At 40.9% G+C, this 26,282-nt stretch overlaps 1 protein-coding gene across 8 annotated transcripts in view; it reads left to right on the forward strand.

Annotated features, from left to right (window-relative positions):
- The window catches only part of DAGLA (diacylglycerol lipase alpha), a 97,789-nt gene that overhangs the window by 40,923 nt on the left and 30,584 nt on the right, over positions 1-26,282 (forward strand). For 4 of the 8 annotated variants that reach the window (XR_015948756.1, XM_088665246.1, XM_060276978.2 and 1 more), the window contains 5 exons: positions 11,180-11,300; positions 17,762-17,900; positions 20,012-20,223; positions 23,825-23,926; positions 24,365-24,503. Coding sequence is in view for 7 of the 8 variants with exons in the window: in XM_088665246.1 (XP_088521372.1) it covers positions 17,806-17,900; positions 20,012-20,223; positions 23,825-23,926; positions 24,365-24,503 (548 nt within the window). In the remaining variant the exon portion in view is untranslated. The remainder of the gene's footprint in view (positions 1-11,179; positions 11,301-17,761; positions 17,901-20,011; positions 20,224-23,824; positions 23,927-24,364; positions 24,504-26,282) is intronic. The other 4 variants (XM_060276986.2, XM_088665266.1, XM_088665270.1 and 1 more) reach the window with 2 other exon arrangements.

Consider the following 26,282-nt stretch of genomic DNA (forward strand, 5'->3'; position numbering starts at 1 on the left):
ATTTCACTTTTCCCCCCCTTATCTTTGATGATGATGATGATGATGATGAAAGGAAGACACGCATTGTAGATCAAGCAAAACAATGACAGGTTGAAACAACAATTCTGTACCTCAATCCTTTGAGAATATCAAATGACTTCTTGTTTCCCTTGAAAATAGACCCAATGTAAATTCTTTTGTTTGCATCAGAGACAAACGATACTGCATGAAAGCATTCAGAGTTTTGTGAAAACCTCCCATGTCTATGTGCAGATGTTCATAGATGTGCATTCTCATAGGGGTGCACAGCACATGTCCTTTCCTTGATACAGTGTTGGATACTTTGGCATTTAAACACTGTTTCCTTAATGCTCTATGGAGAATATTCTGTGGTGATTCTATGCAGGCTACATTAGTGGCGGGCTGAAAGAAAACTGACTTTAAAAAGTAATGTTCCCTAGAATTCTGTGGTGATTCTATGCAGGCTACATTAGTGGCGGGCTGAAAGAAAACTGACTTTAAAAAATAAAGTTACCTAGAATTTAGGATGGACTAAAAGGACACCTCACAAAATATTGAAAAAATAAATTCAGATTCCTGTCTATGATAGTGGCTGCACAAACTGTAGCTTAGCTAAAAGACTAGACCCAGAAATGAATGGATTGATGTTGTTAATGAAGATATGTTGTAGAAACAGTTGTAACTGGAAAGTGGCACGTGCTGGCAATAGCATGGATGTCCTCCTTCAGAACATGTCATGTAATAATAGATTACCATTGAGATATTTTCAAGTTCTTTGATGTCAAGAAATGTTGCCTTGTGGCAGTATGCACTTAGAAGTAGAAGCTTGTTTCACTAAGCTAGAATCCAGCATGAAAAGAATGGAACTGATTTCATAATAATTTCGACAGTTTAATGATTTACAGCTGCAATCATGACCTCACTTATCTAGGAGTAAGCTTTATTGAATTCAGTAGGACTTACTTCTGAGTAGACATAGCTAGGATTGACTCATAAGGCTGCTATCCAGTGTACAATGCAATTCAGAGTAAATCCTTTTGAATTTTGTGTTGCTTATTTATGAACAAACAGGCATATAATTGTGGTGTGTGCATAGGAAACTACATACGGTAGTATTTCATACCTATAAAGTATATTGTCTAATATTTCCCCCATGAACCTCTTTGTAAGGATTTTAGCATTGATATCACACAAAATTGCTTTTATCTGGAAGCTTACCTTAGTTTATTTTTAAGAGAACAGCAATTGAAGATTTAAGTTCAGATATAACCGTGATGCATTGGAGCTTACTGTAACTGTAAGGAATTTTGGAGGTGTAAATTCATTTGGAGTGAGGAATGTACTCAGGTAAATTCCAAGTTGGAAGTAACATGATGTTATCACCTATAAATGGAAAACATTGTAGCTTAGGAGTTACCTTCATATGCACGAAAGTTGGTTCATATCTACAACAACAGAAATCTGCAGGAATGGTCTACAAAGGATATAGTCAATTACATTCAGACTTTAAATCAGGGTGAAGAAACTGTGGCCCTCCAGATGTTGTTGTTTCAGCTCTTTCCACCACCAAACATGGCCAATGGTCAGGAATGAAGGGAGTTGTGTTCCTTTGTTGCAGGTCTACCGCAGAGGTGGTGAACTGGATCTGGCTGGCAGGCCAGATTTTTTACTACCTCTAGCCCTCACAGGCCAAATTTAGCAGGTGGTGGGTTCGTTCACCTGTCAATCCCTTGACTTCACTACGACATCAGGTGATGGGGCACTTTGGAGTCCCACCATACAGGACTGATTGTAGATGCTCCAAAGTTTTTGCAAGCCCATTCAAGGATTGGCTGGTGCCAAAACAAACAAACAAACAAAAAACAGAGAAACTAACACGGAGAAGAAGTCAGATTATATCATTTCATGTTCCTCAGGCAATAGGAGTTTCTACTCTAAAGGAGTCATACGTTTTCTTTAGAAGGATATTATCTGCAGTTGAGATATATTTCAGTCTCTTGGTTTATATATTATATAAACACATTATTGACATACATTAAAGTTATATTATTTGAGAATTGTTTTCAGATGGAATAGTTTTATGTAGGATGCTTATTCCAGTAAGACTATGATTCAGGTTGCCATTTTAAAAACATACAATAGTACAGAGTGAGTTTGATTATCATTAGACTTTTAGTAATACCGAATTCTGGACTCAGTACTACTTCTACTGAAGATAAAGTCATTCTTTTTAGAATTAATTGCCATATTCCTTGAATCATCATCTCTCGTTGGATTTGAACTCAGTTTAAGCATTACTACTCTCCATGTGCTTATTTTTCATTTCTCAAATAGCTTTGGGAGTTAAGAAGCATGTTCTGACTAGTTCTCTGAGAGCTGTTGGCAGTGGTTTGCTGCTAATGTTTTAGCAGGGTGGGTGGGTGTTTCTCTTACCCACACCACCTCTGGCTGCATTTTTGTTTGTTCTTTAAGAAGGGGGTAGGGAACCAGAGCTCCTAATAGTTTGTTTTCCTTCTTTTTTTGGAAAAAGTTTCCTCACAAGCACAGCTGAGAATTTAGGCAACACCATTGGCAAACAGATCTATTAAGTGCACTTGCTGGGAATGTTTATCTATGTTATTTCTGAAAAATATGCTGAGGGTATTGATAGTATAGCACTCTGTTCGGCTTGTGTAATTTGCAGAGGAGGTTAGTCAAGGCATTATTGGTGGGTGTGCAAGTCTGGGGACGTCTTCTTACAGAAGATGGATTTTAAAATGCTTGTTGCTTAGTGCCATCTGGTGTATTTTCAGTTTAATTTGAACTTGACAGGAATTAGACAGAAGGTTCAGTCATAGACAAGGAAAGCACTCTAGTTTTTTTCAGGAATGAGATAGAACCTCTAAAATACCTTGCCTTGGCCATCACCAAAGAGTACAAAATTGTAAGAGGATAATGAAATACTAAAATCACCAGGGCTATACTTCAGTGAGTGACATTTTTCAGCCTCCATTTATGCTTATTATCAGTTCTGAAGAGGAAGTAAGAAACATAAAGAGGCCTGTGGCTTGGATTTGAATTTTCAAAATTTCCTTATACAATCCATACAGGTAGGAATCTAAAAGGAAGTGAGAGGGGAAGGAAGGGGGGCAAATAATGATTCTCATTCCTTTTACCCACAATAGTTAAATTGTTGGACAAGGGCTCAGATAAAACTTTTTCTTAGCCAAATAGCACCCCCATAGTTCTTGTAAAAGGGCTGAAACCACCATCCTGCCCTTGAAGCAAGTGTTGGGAGGAGGGCACTGAGCTGTGCCAAAGTAGCATACTGTCTGTGAACCCAACTCTCCTCTCTCAGTTGTGGAGGTGAAAGGAGGGTTCAGCCTCCCTTTGCCTCTGAAGTGACCGTGGATGGAGGAGACATTTGAGTAGATCTAGAGAATGTGATGCTGCAACTCAAGAGCTCTCAGGATGTGTGTTAATAGCTTACCTAGTGTCATCTTACCTGGTGGCTCCTAGTGTTAACTAAGTGGGAAACAAGCTATACTCACTTTCTGCTCCACTACCACTATTATCCTTTCTCTCCAGGCCCATCACTGATTGAGTGGCAGGCATTTGTTCTCCTCTCCTGCCTTCTTTCTGTAAGTATTCTACAAGTATACAGTACTGTTGGCAGAGGCTGTCTCCTACCCTGCCATTCTCCTCCCTCTTTTGGTCTTCTGGACATATGTCTTTGGACATACCACTTTAGAAATAGGTTTTCCCAGTCCAGGATTTCCCCACAAAGGAAGCTCCAGCAGTAATATATGAGCGAGCCCATATTTTTTCCACTCATATTGTAAACACACTGACATTTTGTTTTGTAGCTGTTTCAGGCTTCCATTTTCCATTCACATCAGGAGAACAATTACCCAGTACTCCTGATACTTAGCTTCATCCTTCCTCTATGGTCTAATGGCCATGGGCAATCAGAGCAAGAAATTGATTTGAGAAAGCACACCACCTAATTTCACAGTGACATTTCTTCAAAGATGATGCCCAAGATTCTGAAAGAGAAGCTCATTTTTTAGATCAGCTATAGGTTAGAAAGCCCTTCCCAGCAAGCTGAAGACATTTTCTAAGGATGACATCACATCCTCCAAGGAAGAACAATCTCCAGATTGTGAAGATGCACGTTCTGAGACAGAAAGAGCTCTATTCATAGGCTTTAAAATAGCAGCCTGAAGATTGATGATGTTTTATACATGTTATAATTGCTGGTTTCCGCTTGAATTGGGCATGCTAAGTGCATGCCATCTGGAGTATTTGTAGTCAGGCTGATAAAGATTGGAGGTTCAGCCATAAACGTGTCTTATCTGGCAAGCTTGTAATGTGGAGGGCAGGGGGCACAAAATGTACATTCCTTTTGTAAAAATGAGATCCAGGGGCTTCTTGTTAAATAAACAAACAAACTATAATAATACATTTCCAGTTTATCAAGGCTATGTTAAAAAAACACCCTGTGTACCTCCAAATTTCCAGCAGGTTGTAGAAGTGGACACACTTATGAAATTATTGTTTTTCATAAAGTGCATCCTGACAAAGAAAAGTACAACAACGATAGTAGAGGACATGTTTTTCATGCAGAAAGTCCCAGTTTCAATCCCTGGTTTCTCCAAGTAGGGATAGGAAAGACTATTGCTTGGAACTCTGGAAAGCTGCTGTCAGTAAGTGTTGATGGTGCTCAGCTAAATGGACTTATGGTCTGCTTTGTTTATAATGCAGCTTCTTATGGTCCTCCTAGCCAGTACCACAATGGCTAGCAATTGAGTTTTCTTTGGGTGCAACATTCATATATAAATTCAATAAATAAACAATAAATAATAAATTTCAGGTTCAGACATTGCACTAAGCTAACCCCTTCACAGTTTGCTTGCACCTTGCATGAAGGAAGGAGCGAAGCAGTCTCTGGCTGCATTCATCAGCTAGTATACACCTTGTGTACCTTATGGCTTATGGTTTAGTGTTACATGTGAAACTGAAGGGGAAAAAACAGCTGGACATCTCCCTATCCATTTGGACTCTTAGGTGAATTCTCTGTCCTCAGTACTAACCTCATGTAGACACTTACAGAAATGACCACGCTGCCTAATTAGGTTGGAATTACCCTCCCCCTTTATTTCAGCTACTGGTTTTTCTCTGCCCTTCCTTATTACTCACCCCATCCTTCATCGGGCTTTGCATAATTAGCATTTTAAAACTTCATACAACTATTCTTGTCAAACAAATAAAAACTTTGAAAGGACTGCATTGGTGAGGGGTGCTGAATCTTTTTCTTCCTACAACTTCCTTAAGTCACTATTCTCTGTTCCTAGCTCACTTCCACAATTAGAGAAGAGCGGCTGAAGTAACTGACTATAGAGTGTTGGGATGCCGGAGTGTAGCTCTCTCTCCTTAAAGTACATTAAAGTTAAAGCAAGACCTTACATACGCCCCTCTTTTTTGTGAATGAGGCAGATATGTGAATCATGGCTCCAACATGCCCAGTTTGGCTCTACTTACAGTGGCTGCGTGGCATAACAGCATTAAGGTGGAGTATATGAAGTTATTTTTAAAACTCCAGGACAGTTTTGCCAGCACTTTGCAACATGAAGCTTGAATTATTTTGTGGGTGGTTTTCCATTTTCTGAAAAGGGGAGTCCTAATAAATGATTAAGAAAAGGGACATTCATGGACTGGTCTGATCGTATTTACGTGTTATACAACCCTCTTATTGCTGCATCAAAATAATACGGCTGGCCATTTCTAGTTAGCAGGTGGTCCAGCCACCACAGGGTTGACAGAGCTGTCGGTTTGTTATGCCTTAAAATATGTCACATTCAGCTTAATGTCTGATCTGTGGGTGGAAATGGCAAATGCATCAGGAGAGCAAATCACTTAAAACCACAGATGTCTCTAGCATGCTGTCACTCTCTAGCTTTGTGTAATTGTTGGCACCACAGTGGAGCAATGGTTTGGACACTTTGGTTTGGCTTTCTGTGGTCTGTTACTGGAGGAGTATGCAAAGTACACAAGGGGTCATGCAGGTCTCACTTCTTCCCTTTGGCTACAAATGTGTGCATCAGCCTTGGCTGCATATATGCAGCCTCTGGTCATATAATTGCTGGTACCATTATTCTGCTGTTTGGGGCGGGGAAAGACCCCCTTGCTCAGCTCCCTCTCTTGAACAGTTCATCAGGACTGCCACACAGTTTGATGCACACAGCCATAGCAACTGAGCAGGGGAAGGAACCACAAGCACAGCAGATGCTTGTGAGCATGGTTCCTCAACCAGAAGCCTGCCTCCACCTACGCCTCTATGCATACAAACATAATTCTATTTGTATACCACCTTTCTGCAAGTCAAGGCGACTTACAACATGAAAAAATACACAACTACAACATAACAAAAATAGTTAGAAAAATAGTTAGAAACAATAAATTAAACATTAAAAATACACAACCAAACTGAACAATTGCCACATAAACTACAATATCTAAAATAAAGATACAAAAAACCAACAGCAACAGGTCCCCCCAACAAAAAGCCCCAGCCCAAGAGCCTGTTCATCAGCGTCAGTTTCTGTACCTGTAGTGAGTTAAAGCCCCACCCTCTGAGGAAAGGTGGGGAAAGGCCTGCAAGGCAGGGAGCAGGTCTTCCAGGACTCACAGCCATTGTCTGCACTGCGGTGAAGATACCACTGAAAGTAGCATTAGCATCTGATTCTATTTGTAACTCACAATTTTTCTCCTGTCACTGATTTGCCTCTGCTCCATTTCCTGGTTGGTTTGCATGAAAGAAGTGGCCACACTCTGATAATGTGTTGTGGTAAACCTCATGCTCACATGTTACACATATACCCCCTTTCCTCCACCCGCAAGAGGAGGAGATTGACAGCTTCCAGTTATTATTTGGAAACAACCCGTTCCCTGCTTCTGTTCCAAACCTCAAACAGAAGCTTTAATTCTCTTCCCCTTGTGCACAAAGAAGGAAAGAAGAGGAAGGAAAGCCTGTAAGACTAAAACTTGCTATGCTGCATTCTGAATGAAACCTGTATATTTGTAAAGATAGTGCTTGTTTATATTTGGGGGAATCCGTTCACTGTATCAGTCATCCTGTCTATGTTCTATTGGTCCTTACTCATGATCGAAGTCCTTTTTAAAAATAAAAAGTTGAGTTTGGATGCAGTCACCCATTGCACTCAAAAACTGTCCCAATGAAGGGGAAGCCCTATAGGGCTTGGGTGAAGCTATAACAATTTTCAGAAACTTGAGCAAAACAAGAGTCTACTTCATCAAATGTTTGAAGTGATAAGTTGGCAGGTGTTAACACATGGATGTAGAGGAAAAAAATCTATAATGAGGTCATTGGGAAATGAAATGTAAAAAGTATAGGCTTTGACCATTTTTATTCCATTACACATGTTAACTTATGACAGGTTGTTTGCATTATCATCAGCACTGCTTTGTCAATGATCACTGTACTTATTTTACATACCTTTAAGCTTTAACGTAATTGTCATAGCCTTTTTTGCATTTCATTTCCCTCTGACCTAACTGTTTACATTTTTTTCTATATACGTACCTGACAGCTTAGGTCTTAGGATAAAACCTCATGCATCTAATGAAGTTGACTCTGGTCCATGGAATCTTATGCCATAATAAATGTGTTAAAACCTAAGGTGTCACAAATCTCTCTTGTTTATTTTGAAGTTGGTGATTGAGTTGAAGGTTTAACATATTTCTGGCTCTGACTGCTTCTTTCTTCAGAATCTCTAGGTTATTGACTGAAGGAAGAGAGCCCACCAACTCAAGGGAGTTAGATTATATTGTACAAAGGTGTCATTTATATCCTTTTCCCTCCTCTTCCCTCAATGTATGCTCATCCACCCACACTATAAGCTGTGTTTCACACATTCTCACATCTTGCTGCCACAATATTCTTTCTCCTCTCACAGATACACAAATACCACCTGATCTTCCTTCCACATGCACCTATTCAACAAACTCCCCCTCACATAATGACCATATTCTCTTTCACACAAACATATACCCTGTTTCTCATATTTTAAGACATACCCATAAAATAAGCCATAGCAGGATTTTTAAGCATTCAAGGAATATAAGCCATACCCTGAAAATAAGACATAGTGATAGGCGCAGCAGCAATGCTGGCCGTGGCAGGAGGAGGAGGAAAAAAATAAGACATCCCTTGAAAATAAGCCATAGTGTGTTTTTTTGAGGAAAGAATAAATATAAGACGTGTCTTATAATATGAGAAACACGGTACATGTGCACTCTACATCTCTCACTCAACTGCTGCTCACGGCAGGCAAATTGCAAGGTGGACATGTCATTTTATGAGTTTTAGATTCACATTTTTTGGTAATTTTAAAACAGGACATGTGGTTTGGGAATGGATGTTTGTTATTGTTTTTGTCATTGTGAATCAGTACAGTGGTACCTCGGGTTGCGGACCTGATCCGTTCCGCAACCCAAGTGGCTGGGTGGGAGCAGGGCACGGAGGGTTCCATGCCCTGTCACTGCATGGCGCTTGAACGGCCACCCTTCAGTGGTGGGGATGGGGCGAGTGCAGAGGACTTACTCTGTGCTCCCCCAGCCCCTGCCACTGACGGGTGAGCACTCACATGCCGGGTGGGGGCAAGGTGGTGGGGATGCACTTTACCCTCTGGGCCCCGCTTCTGCCCAGCGGGCCAGGGCCAGCTCGTCATCGGGTGAGCAGGTGCTTTTGTCCCGGGTGGGAGGACAGAGGGTGGAGAGCATTCTCCATGCTCTGTCCCCATCAAGTGCTTGAGTGCCTGCCCACCAGCTGACAGGCGGGGGCTCGAGTGCCTGGCGGGGCATGGAGTGTGCTCTTCACCCTGCCCAGCTCACGGGGCCCGTCCATCAGCTGGTGGGCAGGAGCGAAGCTGGGCACAGAGGGTGAAGAACACCCTCTGTGCTCACCCAGGGGGCTCGCATGCCAGGCACATGCTGGGGTGGGGGCTCCTGGTTTGCCCTCCCCAAGATTCTGCGCCTGGGGCCACAGCCCCCCACTACACCACTAAGTCAGACCACTGGCTCATCAATTCTAGTATTGTTTACTCCAGGGTGTTAGGCAGACATCTTCATACAACTTGAGCTCTTTTGATTTGAGATGCTGAGAACTCAACCTGAGGCCATTCTAATGGAGAAAAGAACTCACAACATTGAGCTACGTGAAATAGTGCACTAATTCTAAGACATCTGGAAACCCAAATGAAAACTTGGGAATAGGAGTTGCAGCTGCACTGTGTTTGTTGTGATGGGGCAAGGTGACAGCAAGGTCAGTGGACCTCTGAATTGATAGCAGTGCCATTCCACAGGTGAGCACACACCTGCTAGATGCTGCCACCACAAACCCACAGCTCACCCATCTTGCTGCAGCCTCTCTTTGCTCCATCCTTGTCCTAGCAAGGGCACTTCTGCTGTTCCTCCCCTTCATGAGCTGCTGTTGGCTGCTTTGAACCCACAGTGTAGCACTGTATCTCCCTTCCTTAGGAATGAGTAGCTTTGGGCTGGTGTGCATACCTAAGGGCTGCATATGGTGTCTCTTATATCTAATGGGATATGCATAAGCCAATTTCCGTTTCTTCCTGCTGTGCTCAGCTTCTGTATGTACTGTGCTTCAGCAGCGAATGCCAGATCTAGTAGCATTGTGGATTTAACTAAATCTCCCTAGTTTTATCTGAAAACTTGTGACTTTATCTGAAATCTTGTGGCCTCATTCTTGTTCTATAAACTAAGCCTTAACCCTCCAGATGTATATTCTGCAGTGCTCCTTCCCCACTCCCTGCTACATCCTTGTGTCACAAAGAATTAGAGCCAAACTATATGTTACATTAAGCACACTATTTAAAAATGTGATTAGGACTCCTCAGTTCTCTTTCCTATCAAAAAGTAGCCATGGTGTGCGTGTCTTAGTCGTATCATATTAGGACTGCAGCATTTGCCCTGTCCTAGCTTGGCTGAAGGCTCCCAGGGAAGGCAGTGGCACTTACTGAAAGGAATAGGGAAGGCCAGGAGACCATGGCAAGGGTTTGCTGGAAATCACTCCAGGAGAATGGTTGTTCTCAGCAGCATGCAGAGACCTTATGAACGCTGACTGCTTTGGACCTGGTATTAATCCCACCCCCTCTAAGGAACTGTCTGTTTCTTAAATGGCCATTGCCTGAATCTGCAGCTGCTGGCTCTTATGGCACAGGAGTAGTGGAGACTGCATTTAAGTCAGGGGTTGCCTTCTGAGTATGAGGAGTTAGGTGAATCCTGGAATGGGGGATGATGCCTCCCTAGGTGATGCCTCCCCTCCTTCTGATTCTTCCTTTGAGCCAGAGAGAGAATTGAGACTAGAGAACATGACTGTGTGGGAGAGATGGGGTTATCTTCCTCCCCACTATAGTCCTGATACAGATTGGGCTGCTGACAGCTACTTTAGGTTAGGTTAGGAAAGGAAAGTGGCAGCCCTAGTTGTACATTTAAATATTATGCTTAACAGAGCATGTAGTGGAGCCCTCCACAGCTAAAGCAGCATGTGAGAGGAGATCTTTCACTCTTCGACTAAGAAGATGGCCCCTCCTGTGTGCCTCTTGTTTACAGAATATTAAAGAAGCAGCCAAAGGTCCAAAGCCTTTTCAGCCTTTTGCTCCTATAGTTCTGTCTCTGATGTAATCTGTTGCAGGGAAAGAGGATTTCTGATATTTAGGAAGGATTTAGAGTGTTCCAAAGTCATTTACAGTGCACTCAGTTGCTCTGATTTGTCTAGTGAAAGAGGTGCTGCTTCTCTGGTGCTGCACTTGCTTTCTGAGAGCATTCTGTGTCCCTTGGTGTTTCTCTCATGAGTGACATTGTGTGCTCTCATTCTCAGTCCTTCCTCCCATAATTCATAAGTCTCCTGAGAGCAGGAAATGAGGTCACTTCCTTCTAGAGTGAGACCAAAATGTAGAAAGAGGTGGGGGGGGAGTCCTGATTCACAATTTTTTTGCTTGAAGTAGCTTCAGTTGAATAAATGATGGTTGTGTCTTGGAGGGAGGGACCTGTTGTGATGGAGGTAGTGTTGATGCTGCTGCTGCTGGGGATGCGGATGACTGGCTTTGTTGGCAGACAGTCACCAAGCTGTTTTTTCCCTCCTGCTTGGGGTTTTCAGTGGTGCCAGGGCGAGTATGCTGATTCCTCCTTCACTCATGAAGACTCCGTCCATGGACACGGGCTATCCCAAGAAAGCTTCTTGGGACAGAAGAATGTGCTTCTACTGGACTACATGCTATGTAAGCATATTTTATTCACACACACTCCAGTTTCCATTTGAGCCTGGGAACCCAGTTTGTGTAACAATGCACTTGAGACATTTTAAATGCATTTCTGTGCAAATAAATGCCTTCCCATGACTTCATAAATGCATGCTCTAATCCAGGTGTAAAGTCCTTTTCAAACACTTGGTAATCCTTTACTGTTTTAAGTAGTCAGGACATGTACTCATCATCACAGCAAATTAGTTAATTTATACAATTTGACTGCACTATTCTACACAATCGGAGAAGATAAGGTGTGGTAACATATTATTTCCCATTTTTTTAATGCATGCATGTTGAAGAATTGGGATTCTAATGTGTGTTAGTGATTATGAGTACAAGAGTTACTGTATTCCAGGCTACTTAATTAATCTAGAGTAACATGATATGATACCTTCTTTTTGCTTTCTTCCTGGACTCATAATTTCAGGTCCAGTGATTTTGAGTACATCTACCAATTCCTGATTTTTGAACCACTCAAATAAAAAACATGAATGATCTGCCTCTTAACTTTCAGGATAACATACTTTTTCCATTTTCTGCCTGTGTACCAGATGCTTTTTCATTCTCAGTTGCTACTGTTCTTACTCTTGACTTCAACACTATCTTCAATAGTTTGGAGAAAAGCAGGTTCAGATGTCTGTCATATAAATAGTAGGCTTGCTAAGGTAAAAAAAGGTAGTCTATTCAAAGTTACTTGGTTTTAAACATGAATCATTCTTTGTTCATATTTTCTGTGAGATTTCATTGCTGGAAAAGTTTCATGATTGCAAAATATAATACAGGAGGTAGAGTCCAGCTAGTTTTTTTCTAGAGGGAGTAATATTTTACAAAGGTATACAATGAGTGTTGGGAGCGAACATTGATCCTTAGGAAAATGTGAGGGAAGGGAAGGCTAGTAATGCTTGCCAATTTTTTTGGGTGGGAAGAGGTACTGTATTGCTGTGTAAAGAGAGAACAAAAGATATCACTAGGGATTTTCACTGGAGCAACTTGGTACCAATTCTTCATAATGTCAGCAACTTGATGGGTTAGGTGAATGAATCTCAAATTAAGAAATCAGCCCCTGCTACTCAGTGAATGCAGGTCGGCCCTTTACAATTAAATTCATAAAAATGGGAGGACATACATATTTTCTCAAGAGGGGCAAGGCAAAGAAGATAGCTTTCTTCCTTTTCCATTCTCTCTAGAATTCTTCTCTGTCATCTATACTTCCTTGCCCAATCCAATGAAGTAGAGCCACTCTCAGATACTTGGATGTGTATCTAAATGTACATCCTTATGGGGAATATATATTGCAACAGTGCAGTACAGATAGACTGCATCTACACTGAGATGTACATTTGCATGTTCATCTCATTTATCATTCTCCTGATTTAAGCTGAAAGAGAAGATTCCTCCTTTCATTTTAAAGGATACTGTTTGGTGGCAGGGGTAACTGTGCTTGGATGTTCAACTCAAGGTATAATATTTTCTCTGGGAGGGCCCTCAGATTTAAGAAACAAAAAGACAATTAATTAACCCGGAGGGTGGAAGGCACACTTTTCCAACAACATTTTTGAGAATTCTCTGAAACCACTTCACCAAAGTTCCTATGGTTTGAATCTTGGAAGTTCTTTAGATCATTTGAATGTGAACCTTGTGAAAACAACATCATCATATGATAATTGTAGATAGATGTAGAAAGTATATATATTGGTTCTTACCACAAGAGTGCTTTGAGAAGCAAATCCTGACTGTGATGCATATACAGTGGTACCTCAACTTACGAAGACAATCCGTTCCGCGGTCGTCTTCGTAAGTCAAGGTTTTCGGTTGTCGAAGTGCCGCTACGGCGCATGTGCAAAGCGTGATTTCGCACTGACTGCGCGCCGCTCTGCGCAGACGCAGAACGCGTGCATCGGGCGGACTTCCGGAGACTTCGACTTCGGAAGTCAAAGCCTTCGGAAGTCAAAGCCTTCGGATGTCGAAGCCTTCGGATGTCGAGGTATGACTGTAGTACAAATGAGATTATTTAGGTGTTGCCCATTTTGTTGATTGCTTAAGAGAACACACACACACACACACACACACACACACACACACACACATATGTATATTGAAGCAATACTCCTGGGACTTGCTGGAGAATAAGGAAATAGGATAAGGAAATAGGACATGTTGGAGGATAAGGAAATATATATGAAGCAATACTCCTGGGACATGCTGCAGGATAAGGAAATAGAGTAGCTCAAAATTATCAAACATGTTGGGCCTCATTGAGATTTATTACAGATCATGTTCAGGTCCTTCTTAAACTATTTTATTAGTGCTTGGTGAGGTCATCAGGATGGATTAGAAATTGAGATGTAGCCAGGCAGGACTGAGGAGAACTAAGATGCTTTGGATATCAGGAAGATATCCCCCCTCCTTGTTCCTACTCTTGCCAAATTGTTCCGCGAAGAACAGAGGAAGTACTACTAGTGTGAATCAGGAAGCTAAGCTATTTATTCCAGAATAGAAATGGAGCCACTTTCAGCTGTCAAATCTGTTGCAAATATTTCAGATGAGAAAGGCTCTCTGATTTATGTGGAAGGCTTGAGTTCCTACTGCTAGATTTAGCAGGCAGGCCCTTCAAGATACCTCAACTATGCTTCAAGCAGCAAAACCTCTCCTAGGTTTTGATAGTCTCCCGGAACCTGTTCAGACATTGAAGAGGACATTGTGGACAAGTGATGTTCATTTTCAAAAAGAAACTCAATACCAGTACAACCAACCTGGATGTTTAGAACAGGGTAGTGACTCCACCCATGAAGCAGTACAAAAATCACCAGTTTTTCAAGGACACATTCTGCGGGGAAAGGCCATATAGACAAGTGCTGTATGCTTTGACTTATGGAGTTGGGAATTATATTGTAGGGATTAATTTGAAATTCATCACAAGAGTCTGTGAGTAGGAAAGACTATATACATAGACCCCGACTGCAATGTTGCCATTAACAAGCTTCTGAAAAAAGGAAGCACTAGAGAAGAATCTGGCCATTAAATATCCAGAAATATTCAGGGGGACTTGCCAAAGGATGATCTGGGTTGGCTTCAGCACGTGCCTTCGGCATGTATGCCTGTGGCAGCTGTGCCTGGAAGCAAGCTAGGGCTGACTGAAAACCACAGCTGCCACTTGCTGCAAGGGCACTGAGAATAGGCTCTTTAGACGTTGAATTTGAATGGAGCTGCTATGCAAGCTGGGTTTGGGCGACTCACAGAGCAATCTGTTGTATCAGTTCTAGTGTTTCACAAAGGGGCATAGGGAGATCTCTTCATAATGTGGGGAGCGGGGGGAAGTGTACAAAAATTTCTGTTTATGTGATGTTCAGGCTAGTGGAAGTTTTTGAACAGTTGCTTGGGTGAACAGAGTACTGGCTGAAGAGAATTATTGTACAGCTGCTGTCCACAGAAAAATGAATCATTCCTTATGGCCAAATGAGTTAGCATAATTACTGTTTCTGGGTGGATAAATTATGGACCTTACAGTCTGATATTCAGATTTAAACTAGGAGTGCTCTTGAATTTTGTCTAGTATCCCAGTGTGACACTGCTATCTGAGATGACTGATGCCAGTGGTAAAATGAATTATGTAACTCAGAAGCTCTTTGAATATCCAGCCCAAGGTGCTTGCAGCCAAAATATTACTTGTAGGATTCCCTCCAGCTGTGAATGCATTCTCATTTCTATTCTAGGAGAAGTTTGTTATCATGGCCACAAAAGTATGACACAAATCTGTGAAGATCTCCTCCCCTGCCATTCATTAGTGAGATCTTCTGCTGAATCGAAAGTCTTCTATAAACAGAAGGAGCTCTTCGACTTGTAGAAGGCTTAGTATCCAAGCCAATGGATTCAAAAGCCTCAGAGTCTAATTGCAGTCATAAAAAAAGCTGATAGCAAGATTTTAGATTATGTGCATCATGCTTTGGTTCATAATGCTAAAACTGATACACTTTATAACTGATGTGGCTGACCTTCCTGTTGCAAATCCCATAACCTGACTAACACCTTGCAGACATATGGGTAGGAATTTCTGCTTTAATAACATCATGAGCATATATGCTGGTCTTGGAGAACCAATATCAAAAGCCTTCCTGTTGTCCTGTGGGTTTTTTGGTTGTGATTCAACATCCATTTCCATGCACAATCCTATGAAGATATGACAAAGATGTCTGTACACCTTGTTTATCACACCTTGAAAAGGTTAACATATGACAGGTACCATACATATTTACTCTGGAGTGAGTCCTGCCTCATTCAGTGGAGCTGACTTTCATGCAGGGATACATACATTTGTATACTTAGACCTCACTGCCAAAACTGGGAAAACTTGTCATGTATGACAAACTTCAGCTTCCTGATTGAGTGGATCTCTTTCTTCAGAAGAATCATTCTGTAGAAAAATTGCCACCCACCCATTCAGGAAGCTCCACTTCATTGGTTTTGACAGACTGTGTTGCAGGCTGGAATTTGGGTCACAAGCACCATGTTGTAGCAGCTGACTCTCCAGAGGACTTACTGGACCAAAATGAACAAATTAAAAGGTGCCAATATGGATACGAATTCCAGAATTTTTAAAAAGTAGGTTAGCAGACTGGTCCGAGCAATCTTGCCAGGGAAACAGTTTGGGAATGCCAACTTAGCATCCATACTCCTTTGCAAGTGCAAATGCAAGCAGTCGTGCAAAATTTAGAGTGAATACCTTATGATAGTTCATAGGACTGGCTTTATATTATGTTCAAACCCCCCAAATTTCAATGCTTTTATCCTATGTGTAATATGGAATAAAGATGCTAAGCCACCTGTTAGAGCTTCCACAGGCATCTAGAAAAGATCAGTAACCAATACAGAGCTCTGTAATAAGATTCCCACTAATCTTGTGAATTGGAATCCAGGGAGCATGGGTTTCACTCCACTTTCAGCTAATGCTCACCTCCCTTCAACTATAGCTGTGATTCTTTTGATCCTCCTAATGCCTCTTTTAAACATTCAGATGTTGCATCATCTGTAGCTCTGAATAGCAGTATCAAGAGAGTTTAGGAATCTGCATGCCCATAGGGAAAATTCCAGAAGAATAGTTTTTTTTTTCAGAATAATGACAACAAGCCCATGAGCATCTTTAAAAGTAACACATTTATTGTGGCATGACTGCCTTGTCTTCATCATGTGGCACAATATTATTTTTGCTGGGCATGATCGAATAATCAAACCATCAAAGCATGAATAAGGAAATCATCCTGACAATTACTGCAGAATCTACCTAACCTCCAGTTTTAAAAGAGCAAGTGTTTAGCTTTTAGTAGTTATATGAACATTTATTTGGGAAGGGGAGGATCTCTGGCTTCTAAAGATTGCTAAATTGGCCCCGTTTTCTAGTCCTGGAGTGGTGAAAGTAACAAGACTAGGTTGCAAGTGATTTTTACCTAACCCATTTCATTTATTGTACAACATGGTGAATGTTTAGCCCCCCCCCCCCTACTAAAGGCAGCATGAATGCACATGTGACTATGTAGCTAGGCATCCCTCCTTTCATATAATAATGTAATTTTTAAAGGAATGAAGAACCCTTCACAAAATCCTGCTGTGGGTGGCATACATGTGGGTCACTCACCATGGCCTCTCCAGTGGGTACTGATGACAGCCATACCATATATACCAGGGGTCACCAAACTAAGGCCCAGGGGCCGGATGCGGCCCAATCGCCTTCTAAATCCGGCCCACGGACGGTCCGGGAATCAGCATGTTTTTACATGAGTAGAATGTGTCCTTTTATTTAAAATGCATCTCTGGCTTATTTGTGGGGCCTGCCTGGTATTTTTACATGAGTAAGATATGTCCTTTAATTTAAAATGCATTTTGGGGTTATTTGTGGGGCACAGGAATTCGTTCATTTTTTTAAAAAAAAATAGTCCAGGCCCCCCACAAGGTCTGAGGGACAGTTTACCGGCCCCCTGCTGGAAAAGTTTGCTGACCCCTGATATATACCTATGCCAGGAGCACTGGGTCATGCACCTAGAGGCAGCTTTCAGCTTTTGGAGGGCCCAGTTTTAATCTTAAAATAAAAATAAAAATCTGGACGGCCATGTTAATCAGAGACCATGGCAGTTCACAAAAATGAATTTGGTCTTGCCTTATGGCCATGGGTTGAGAAAGAGACTTGGATAGCCAATATGGTGTAGGAGATAGAATGTCCAACTGGAAAGGGGAGCCCTGAGTTGAAATTAAACTTTAAAACTGGATCACTATCTCTCCACCTAACCTATCACTCAGAGTGGCAGGGTACAAATTTGAGAATTGTGCGGGAAAATTGTCTGAGATATCATTACAACTATTCTGTTCTTGGAACAAGTGAACAGCCATCTTTTTTTGATGGCTGGAAAAACCTTGCTTAATTGCTATTTGTTCTTCTGTTTCAGAAGGTGAGCATTGTGCCTGGTGATCCTCCTCAGACCCATTAGCCATGCCAGGGATTGTGGTATTCCGTCGTCGCTGGTCTGTAGGCAGTGATGACCTTGTTTTGCCAGCCATCTTTCTCTTTCTCCTTCATACCACTTGGTAAGTGAAAACATACACCTGAGCAGAAAGCTTCCATGACTCTACTAATGAGCAGAGTTTTTTGTTCTGTTTTGCTACTCTTTTTTCCAGTTATTGGTAGCATCCTGCTCCCCTATAAAAAGTGTCATTCAAAACGCTGCATTTAAAAAAAAATTATTTCATAAAATGTATATGCTGCTTGTATGTAGAAGAATCCTCAAAGTGGTTTACAAAAAAGATAAAGCAATAAAATCATCACTAATCATTTATAACCATTGTTTAAAGCATAAAGTTGTAACCACAACAAAACAATTTAAACTCATACAAACTTTCTAAACGTCTGATGGTAAAGCTCAGAATGTCGTCAGTAGGCACTGAAAAGAATACAGTAAATGTATCAATTGATGGGGTTTCCCAAGTGTTGACTCATAACATCAGTCTTTTTTAGACTAATGGCATATAACTACAGTACATATCATTAGAAAGATAAGTTAATGCAGAATTTAATGCAACACACTGTGTTGAATTATCTTGATAAAACCACGGTAAAGAGTATTTCATACCTTCTCACAATTTCTGTTAATACTTAGTATGGAAAACTTTTGCCGCAATTACCGCCCTACAATGGCATCCCTTGGAATTATTATTATTATTAGACTTTATATACCGCCCTATACCCAGAGTTCTCAGGGCAGTTCACAGAATAAAATCAAGATATAAAACCACAAAATACATAATAAAAATAAAAACAACAACCCAATAGCCCCCCCCCCTTAACAAAACCATTTTAAAAGCACATAGGATGTAAATCAGATCAACCAAAGCCCTGGTTAAAAAGGAACATTTTTGCCTGGCACCTAAAGGTGTATAATGAAGGTGCCAGGCAAACTTCCCTGGGGAGAGCATTCCACAGACAGGGAGCCACTGCAGAGAAGGTCCGTTCTCATGTTGCTACCCTCTGGACCTCTTGAGGAGGAGGCACACAAAGAAGGGCTCAGAAGATGATCTCAGGATCCAGGTAGGTTCATATGGAAAGAGGCAATCCTTGAGGTATTGCGGTCCTGGAATGAACCAAGGATGTTAGTTTGTCAGGTGTTATAATGTGAAACCAACATTGTATGATTGCTTCTTATCAATTGTTCCTTGGTTGCTTCTGACTACCAGTAACAAGTTTCTTTATGGATAACTCAGCAGTGGTGTGCTGGGGAATCTACATGTTGCCACACATCTTCCCAGAGGGCAAGCAAAGTGATGGAAGTTGTGATAGCTTATTGTTTTACCCTTTGTCATGTGGGCATACTCATGTATCATGTATAATAAAATCATTATGTAGGCAAGAATAGTAATACCATATTGACATAATCTTGATGCAGAATTTACAGCACCGTATGCCTGCCACATTTTCTTCTGCCCTCTAGTGACTACTGAAAGCATGTCCACGCCTTTACTATTCTCATTTTAAGACCTCCTGATGGCATTGGAGAAGTAGACAGATCTGTCAAAAGGAATTTTCTCTTTCTCAGTTATAGAGGGACACAGAATATGTTCTGGGATGCCATCCAGAAGTCTGCATGTGGGCGGGGGAGGGGGAAAATCCCCACTAGCTAAGCAGCAGCATTTTACTATCAAAGTATATACCACAAATAAATGGATGACATTAGTGGAACATTTGAAATTGGCTAAATGTGATATTTGCCTGTAATCTCAGAAACCCAGACCCCGGTGTATACTGATTATAATACCACTGATAGCATTCCTTTAGTGGCTGACTCTGGAAACTATTGTCAAATTTATTTCATTAAAAGTAACAACATAATTACGTTGTGAATAAAATGTTAAAAGGGGTCTGATGCCTTTAGAAGGTAACTGTTTTATTATGGGATGAGCTTTCATAGGCAAAAGCTCATTTTTTATTAGATGTATGAAGTTGTGAATATGTACAAAACTAACTACTTATTTGTGTAGTGCATAAAATAAACTAACCGCTTCATGGAAACATTAAAAAGAGACATTTTTACAGACCTGCAATCATAATATTGCTGTTGACATTCTTTGAATACTGTTTTTTCATGTACAGTATATGATACCTTGAGGTTTATCAAGGGAATATTATATGTGCTTATGTGTGGCAGGTTCATAATCCTTTCAGTGGTGCTCTTTGGACTGGCGTACAACCCCAATGAGACCTGCTCTCTCAACCTGGTAGACCACGGCAGAGGCTATCTGGGTATTTTGCTTAGCTGCATGATCGCAGAAGTCGCAATCATCTGGCTCAGCATGCGTGGCAGCATCTTGTACACAGAACCTCGGGATTCAATGCAATATGTCCTGTACGTCAGACTGGGTAAGAGACAGTGACCAAGGGACTTTATAAATTTTTGAACTTGATGCAACCATCTGTTATACACTCAAGGGATTTCCCCTTCAGCACACGGATAAGCAGACACAAAACCTAAAACACATTCCTTTTCAGCCATTTAAATACGCTGCTCATTTAGAATATACATACTGCAGAGGAGAATCTCTTTTCCAGAATTTCTGTCTTCATCCAAAGGCATTTTCATTGGTAGCACCAAGAATGTTTTTTAGTCTAGAAGCATCCTCTGAATTTTAAGCAGGGGAAAGCCATTTATAAAACTAGTTTTTGTTTCACTTCTACTACAGATGTGGGAAATGCAGAGAGTGAATTTTTGCCAGATGTCCCTATGACACTGCATAAATTTACCCTATGTAAACTTTTAATTAGTTTAATTTTTTGGATCCCTGTCACTCACTTTGTTAAATGACATAAGACATCATTTCATTTGTCTGCTTTTTAGCATTTTACATTTGTAATAACTATATTTACCATGCCATCCTGTAGAAATGCAGACACTGCATGTAACGATTGCCTTTCTCCATCTGCCTTGATACTTCTTTTGTAGAAATCTAATTCATGCTTAGCATGCACACAACCAAACCTAAACCCACCTGCCGTGCTTGAGCACATAAGTTTATTTCTCCCCTTGCTCCCCACATGTCCTAATAAGTTTCCATTGATAGCCCTCCTCACTCAGAAAATATTCTTTGTAGGTACTGACTACTTAAAGGAATCTCTTCCACTGGTGACGTGTGCATGGAATTTGCTTTGTCTTTTGAAGGACACATAACCTTTCCCTACAGTCTCCCTCAAGAGAGCCTGATTCTCAAAGATGTTACCAGAAAAAAAGAAACAGGCATTGCTCACTCACAACATTTTTAACTGGCCTTCCATTCATATCATAGAAAGAACTAGGCTTCCTCTGCTCTAGATGGGTGTTTATTTTTGTTGTCTGAGACACATATTTTTTATTAAAATTGTATAAGAAAACATTGCACACAGGAAGGGCATCAACCCAATTCTAAACATTGTAACATTGCTGCCTATTCTTGTTTAGTTACTTCTTCACAGGATGTAATTTTTTTGTAGGCATGATTACTCCTTTCCCAAGCCTTGCTTAAATAAGTTTGTGAATCCAAATTAAAACTCAGCTGAAGTGGAGGGAGAGGGGAGGAAAGCAAATAAAATCCAAGACTCACTCTAGGAAAGTGTGCAAGAAGCTCTCTCTGTATAACAATGCTTTCAGCTTCTCATCTTAAAAGTGTCTGTATCCCATGCTACATTGCAAGCAGCTTTTGCAGTTTCTGAAGAACCTTCCTTAGTGGATGGGTGGCAGCACTATTAAGAAATTAAATGACTCCCTCCCTGTTCAGAAAAAAACCATGTGCATAGAAAGGTTCTCATATTTTTCTCCTTTCCATTCCTTGAATTCATCCATTGAGTGAACATTAGGGGGTAGCCTTGCAGGGGCTAGAACCTCTTTTTGGTTTTGGTTTTTTTATTTTACTTACAATATTTAATTGGTGAATATACAAAGTAGATGTTATCATTCTTTAGGGAAGCAAACGTGGGAAAAGCCCTTTAAAATCTGCAAAGTTCAGTTGGTACAGGGATACAGTGCTATCTCTCATCGCTGTTGGTGTCGAAACTACTAGCCCTTGATTCAAGCTAAGTGCAGCCTGATCCCACAGAGCAGTCAAAATGGCAAAAGATGAAAGAGCAGGGTGGGAAACTGCATTTTTCCAGCAGCAAAATATTGAGGATTCTAGGTAAATATGATAACGTCAAAGAAAAAGAAAAAAGGCACTCGTTTGAAGAAGAAAATGTGGGGCTTTTCTCCACAGCATAAGTTACAGCTTCACATTTGTCACAAGAAAAAGGTTCTCACTTTACTTCAGTAGAGATTATTCCATCGAGCATTTAGGAGTGGCTTCTCACTGTCTTGGCACAAGATCTAATTTAACAGTGGCAAATTTATAAATAAATAATATTTGGGGATATTTTGGGGAAATTTTTTTAAAGTAAGACACCCCCCCCCTTTCTTGAATTTGAGGTACGTTGCTGAGATATGGACCCTAGCATGTTTTCTTCTTGAACTATTGTACTTTTTAAATGGCTACGTGAGTATCCAAAAATACATCTTCTTCTTTTTTAATCACTTTAAAAAATCTTCCTGGACTGTTCCAGGCATTGAGATGAAGAGAGATAATATGTTGCTCATTGTGACCAATTTCTGTTACAAGTCTGCAACCACAATATATAGACATCTATTGCAGCTGTGCTACTCACACTTTAGCTGTTTAGCTTGAAGTGTTGTGAAAACTTAGAAAACAGGCTTTTATCTGAGAATGTAGTGTGACATTCAAAAAAGAACATTTCAGCATTTTATTCATTATTTTATTGATAAAAGGAATTATTGGGGGCGGGTGTTGAAATTACATGCTACAGGTAGCAGCACCTCCAGTCACTGAAAAGTTTTGTTAGACTGTGTAAAATGTCACCTTTTGATACCTGAAATTAATGTTTTCAGTTCAGGACTGAGCAATGCAGTATGATAGCAATTATGCCCTTTGAATTAGATCTGTAGCTGAATGGGCTTTTTCTTTTACTTTCTTGCAATAGTAGCATGTTGTTGTTATCATCCGTGCCCTGCTTTGAGTCAGAGTAGGGATGGGTGAGCTCTCTCCAGTTTGCCTCAGAGTTCTTTCCCCAAAATGAAAAACAAACACCTGGGATAATTTTCTGAGCCAGTCTGAGGTTGGGAAAATCATACAACCATAGAATTGCATGAGCTCAAGCTTGAAGAAATTCATCAGCATCTCTGGGTCCAAGATTCTGCTGCCTAGTCAATTAGTGTACAATTTATATTTGTGCATTTTGCCTCCCCCTTTCACCCCCCCATTATTATTATTTTTTGCCAGAATCAAATGAAACTCATGTGTACCTTCCTGAGATTGCTAAAGCCAATGAGGAATTGAACTATATCATAGGTGGATTTCAGGAGAGAAATGGGGTTGGGCAGTATTTACTTATTTACAACATTTATAATCCATCTTCACTAAATGGTCCCAGGTTGGGCTACACATATAAAAATAATATGACATCGGATCTAAAATACACAGCATCATAAAACATTTAAGACAATTCTTTCAGCTGTTCTGTCATTTTAGTGGTCGAAGTGGAACAGAGGAAGATTATATTTATGAAACTCTGTACAGTATTTCTTGTTGCTGTACTACCTATCTTGAAATATGTCCATATTTTTAGGGAAGTATTTGTTATGGTGCTCAATGGGGATGAGGGAAAGATTCGTTTTTTGTTGAGAGATTTTTGGGTGCTTTCCTTGAGCATTAGTATAAAATGCTCCTAAATGTAATTCTTTTTATGCGTTTTCCTTGAAAAATGGGGGTGGGTATGTTTAATTGAGCTTAGACAAAAATCTGGTTTTGCTGGAAGTGAAATAACAAATTGGAATGGATACATGAGATCTGCTAACAAGAAATACTGTGGTGGTCTCTGACATCTTTGAAACAAGGTATTCATTAGAATAATGCTGCTATTGTGCACTATGTTCTTATTGTTTCAGCCATCCTGGTGATTGAGTTTATCTATGCTATTGTGGGCATTGTTTGGTTAACCCAGTACTACAGCTCCTGCAATGATGTTACTGCCAAGAGTGTCACTTTGGGTGTGTATTTGAAGGTTTCTGCATGAATTCACTTTCTGCCTATATAAATGTACCCACCCTGAATGTTTTGCAGATAGACTTAACCATTGCACAAACTTCAATTAGTATGGATGGATGGAAGGACAGTAGCTGTTGTTTTGCTGCCTGGCTAGGTATTGTATGGATTTTGCAATTGCTCTGGAAACCAGTGCAAGTCCTTACAAAACAATCCAACAGTACATCTCTAACTGCTGTTTTATCCATAATTCCTTTCACTCAATAGTATCTGGTTTTGCGATACCTGGTGTTACTGTGGATGCATGCCTTCACTTTGGTCAGTGAAATTCAGCTTGAGTGTGTTGCTTCAGAAAAAAACCCCATAAACGCAAAGCTAACTCACCAAGAGAGTCATAGATGACACTTAGGAACTGAGCATTTGAATCTTCTTTGTTTTACCAGGAATGGTCGTCTGCAACTGGGTCGTCATTTTGAGTGTTTGCATCACTGTCCTGTGCGTCTTTGATCCAACAGGAAGAACTTTTGTCAAACTGCGAGCCACAAAGAGGAGGCAACGTAACTTGAGGACGTACAACTTGAGGTAAGTCACAAAACAGCATTTCAACAAGATATAGTCTGGATTATGTATCTAATGTCTCTAAATCAGAAGCTATTTTTCTTGATTTGTTTCATGATCGAAAAAACTGTGTTGTGACCTAATTAACTGATTTATATGGACTTTTTCTCTTTTCACCTAAATATCCCTCATCCTCCTGCACTCAAGGCTGTTTAAAAAGGCGCTTACAATGCAACACATGGACAGGGCTTGCTCTTTGTCAGTTGTTGGGGGGGGGAACACCCAGTTGAAGACCATTGCTTCCAACCACCACCACCACTGTATATACTAACAGTGATCCTAGTTCTCTTGAGTGCTGGTCCTGATGTAGCTAAAATGACAACACACACACAGGAGATACTGGGATGCATGGGAGCACCATCAGGTTTGCTTGAAGCATAATAATAATAATAATAATAATAATAATAATAATAATAAATAATTTAAAAACATGCAGGGGGGAAACCCTAGGAAGCAACCTCCATTCACAGTCACCCAGTGAGGACTGTGCATTATCTGTAGACATGGGATACTGAATGTTGTGGGGGTCAGAGTGGGGATAGAATAAGGTGGCTAGGATCCACACAGCAACATTTTGTTGCAGGGTTGACTTGTGTGTGTGTGTATATATACTCAGTTTTCTGACTGCTCAGTCCTTAGGTAGACACCACCCACAACACCATCCACAACAAGAGTGTGGAATATGAGATTCACATAGAGGGAAAAAACCAGCAGGGGCAAAAAAGAAAAGGAAAAAAACCCTGCAAAACTATGCAGTGCAGACTGAGCATGCTTGGTGGGTATTGGATACTGATTGACTGGGTGAAACAAAAGAAAATTGGCAGGAGCAGGGGTGGAATTGAATATCCTGAGCAGGAGCACTCTACACTGCTGAATTTTGTTACGGGTCCAACTTATGCTCCTCTCTGTCAAGGCTTGCAATTAAAAGTCAACTGTCTCATTTTGTTGTTGTTGGTGAGATGAGACTGGAGGACATTCTTTAAAAGGGATGACTCCTCCTACTGGACATGGCAGGCAGAGTCCCTAGCCTAGAGCCTTTTTGGCTCCCCTCCAGGGGGAGGAGTTCTCCCTCCTACCAGACTAATCCTGCTTGCAGCCAATGGTAATCAAGGTTGTTTTGTGTTCTTCAGAACCTTTACATTTTAGAGCCTTTCCTCTGTTATTGCAGGGTGGCCATACATCCGGAATTTCCCAGATATATCTGGAATACTGTAGTTGGTAGCAGTGTCTGGGCTGAAATCGGCAAAAATGTCCAGGAAAATTTGGACATATGGCAACTGGGTGGTAATTTCCACTGCTTTCCCATAAAAATAGTTCAAACATCAATTTTTTATGTTATTTTGCAAAAACAGCTCAACAACTTTTCTGTCTGGATTTTCACTGTTTGAAATATGGCTACCCTAGTTATTGTGTCTGTCTTTTTGGTTTCTGTTCCTTTGTTCCTCTCCCGTTGGTGTGCGGAAGCAGGGGTGCTTTGTTGTTGTTGTTGTTGTTGTTTTTGTTGTTGTTGTTGTTTGTCTTTTCTCTCCCTAGTTGCTTCCTGCACCTCTTGTTTTCAACTGGCTTGTCTGTGTTTTCTTGATTCTTCCACCCAGTTCCTCTTTGTCTCTGGGTGTTTCAGGAGTGGGGGTATAAGCCGCACCAGTAGAGGTGCTAGGATGGCTAGCTGGGGTGCACCCAATGTCAGGCCATCAGTGGGACAAGAAAAGCATGGAGCAGCAGTTCTCACTGGTGGTTCATCTG

This window comes from Zootoca vivipara, chromosome 1 (assembly GCF_965207765.1).
Source record: "Zootoca vivipara chromosome 1, rZooViv2.hap1.1, whole genome shotgun sequence".
In the NCBI taxonomy this organism is placed as follows: Eukaryota; Metazoa; Chordata; class Lepidosauria; order Squamata; family Lacertidae; genus Zootoca; species Zootoca vivipara.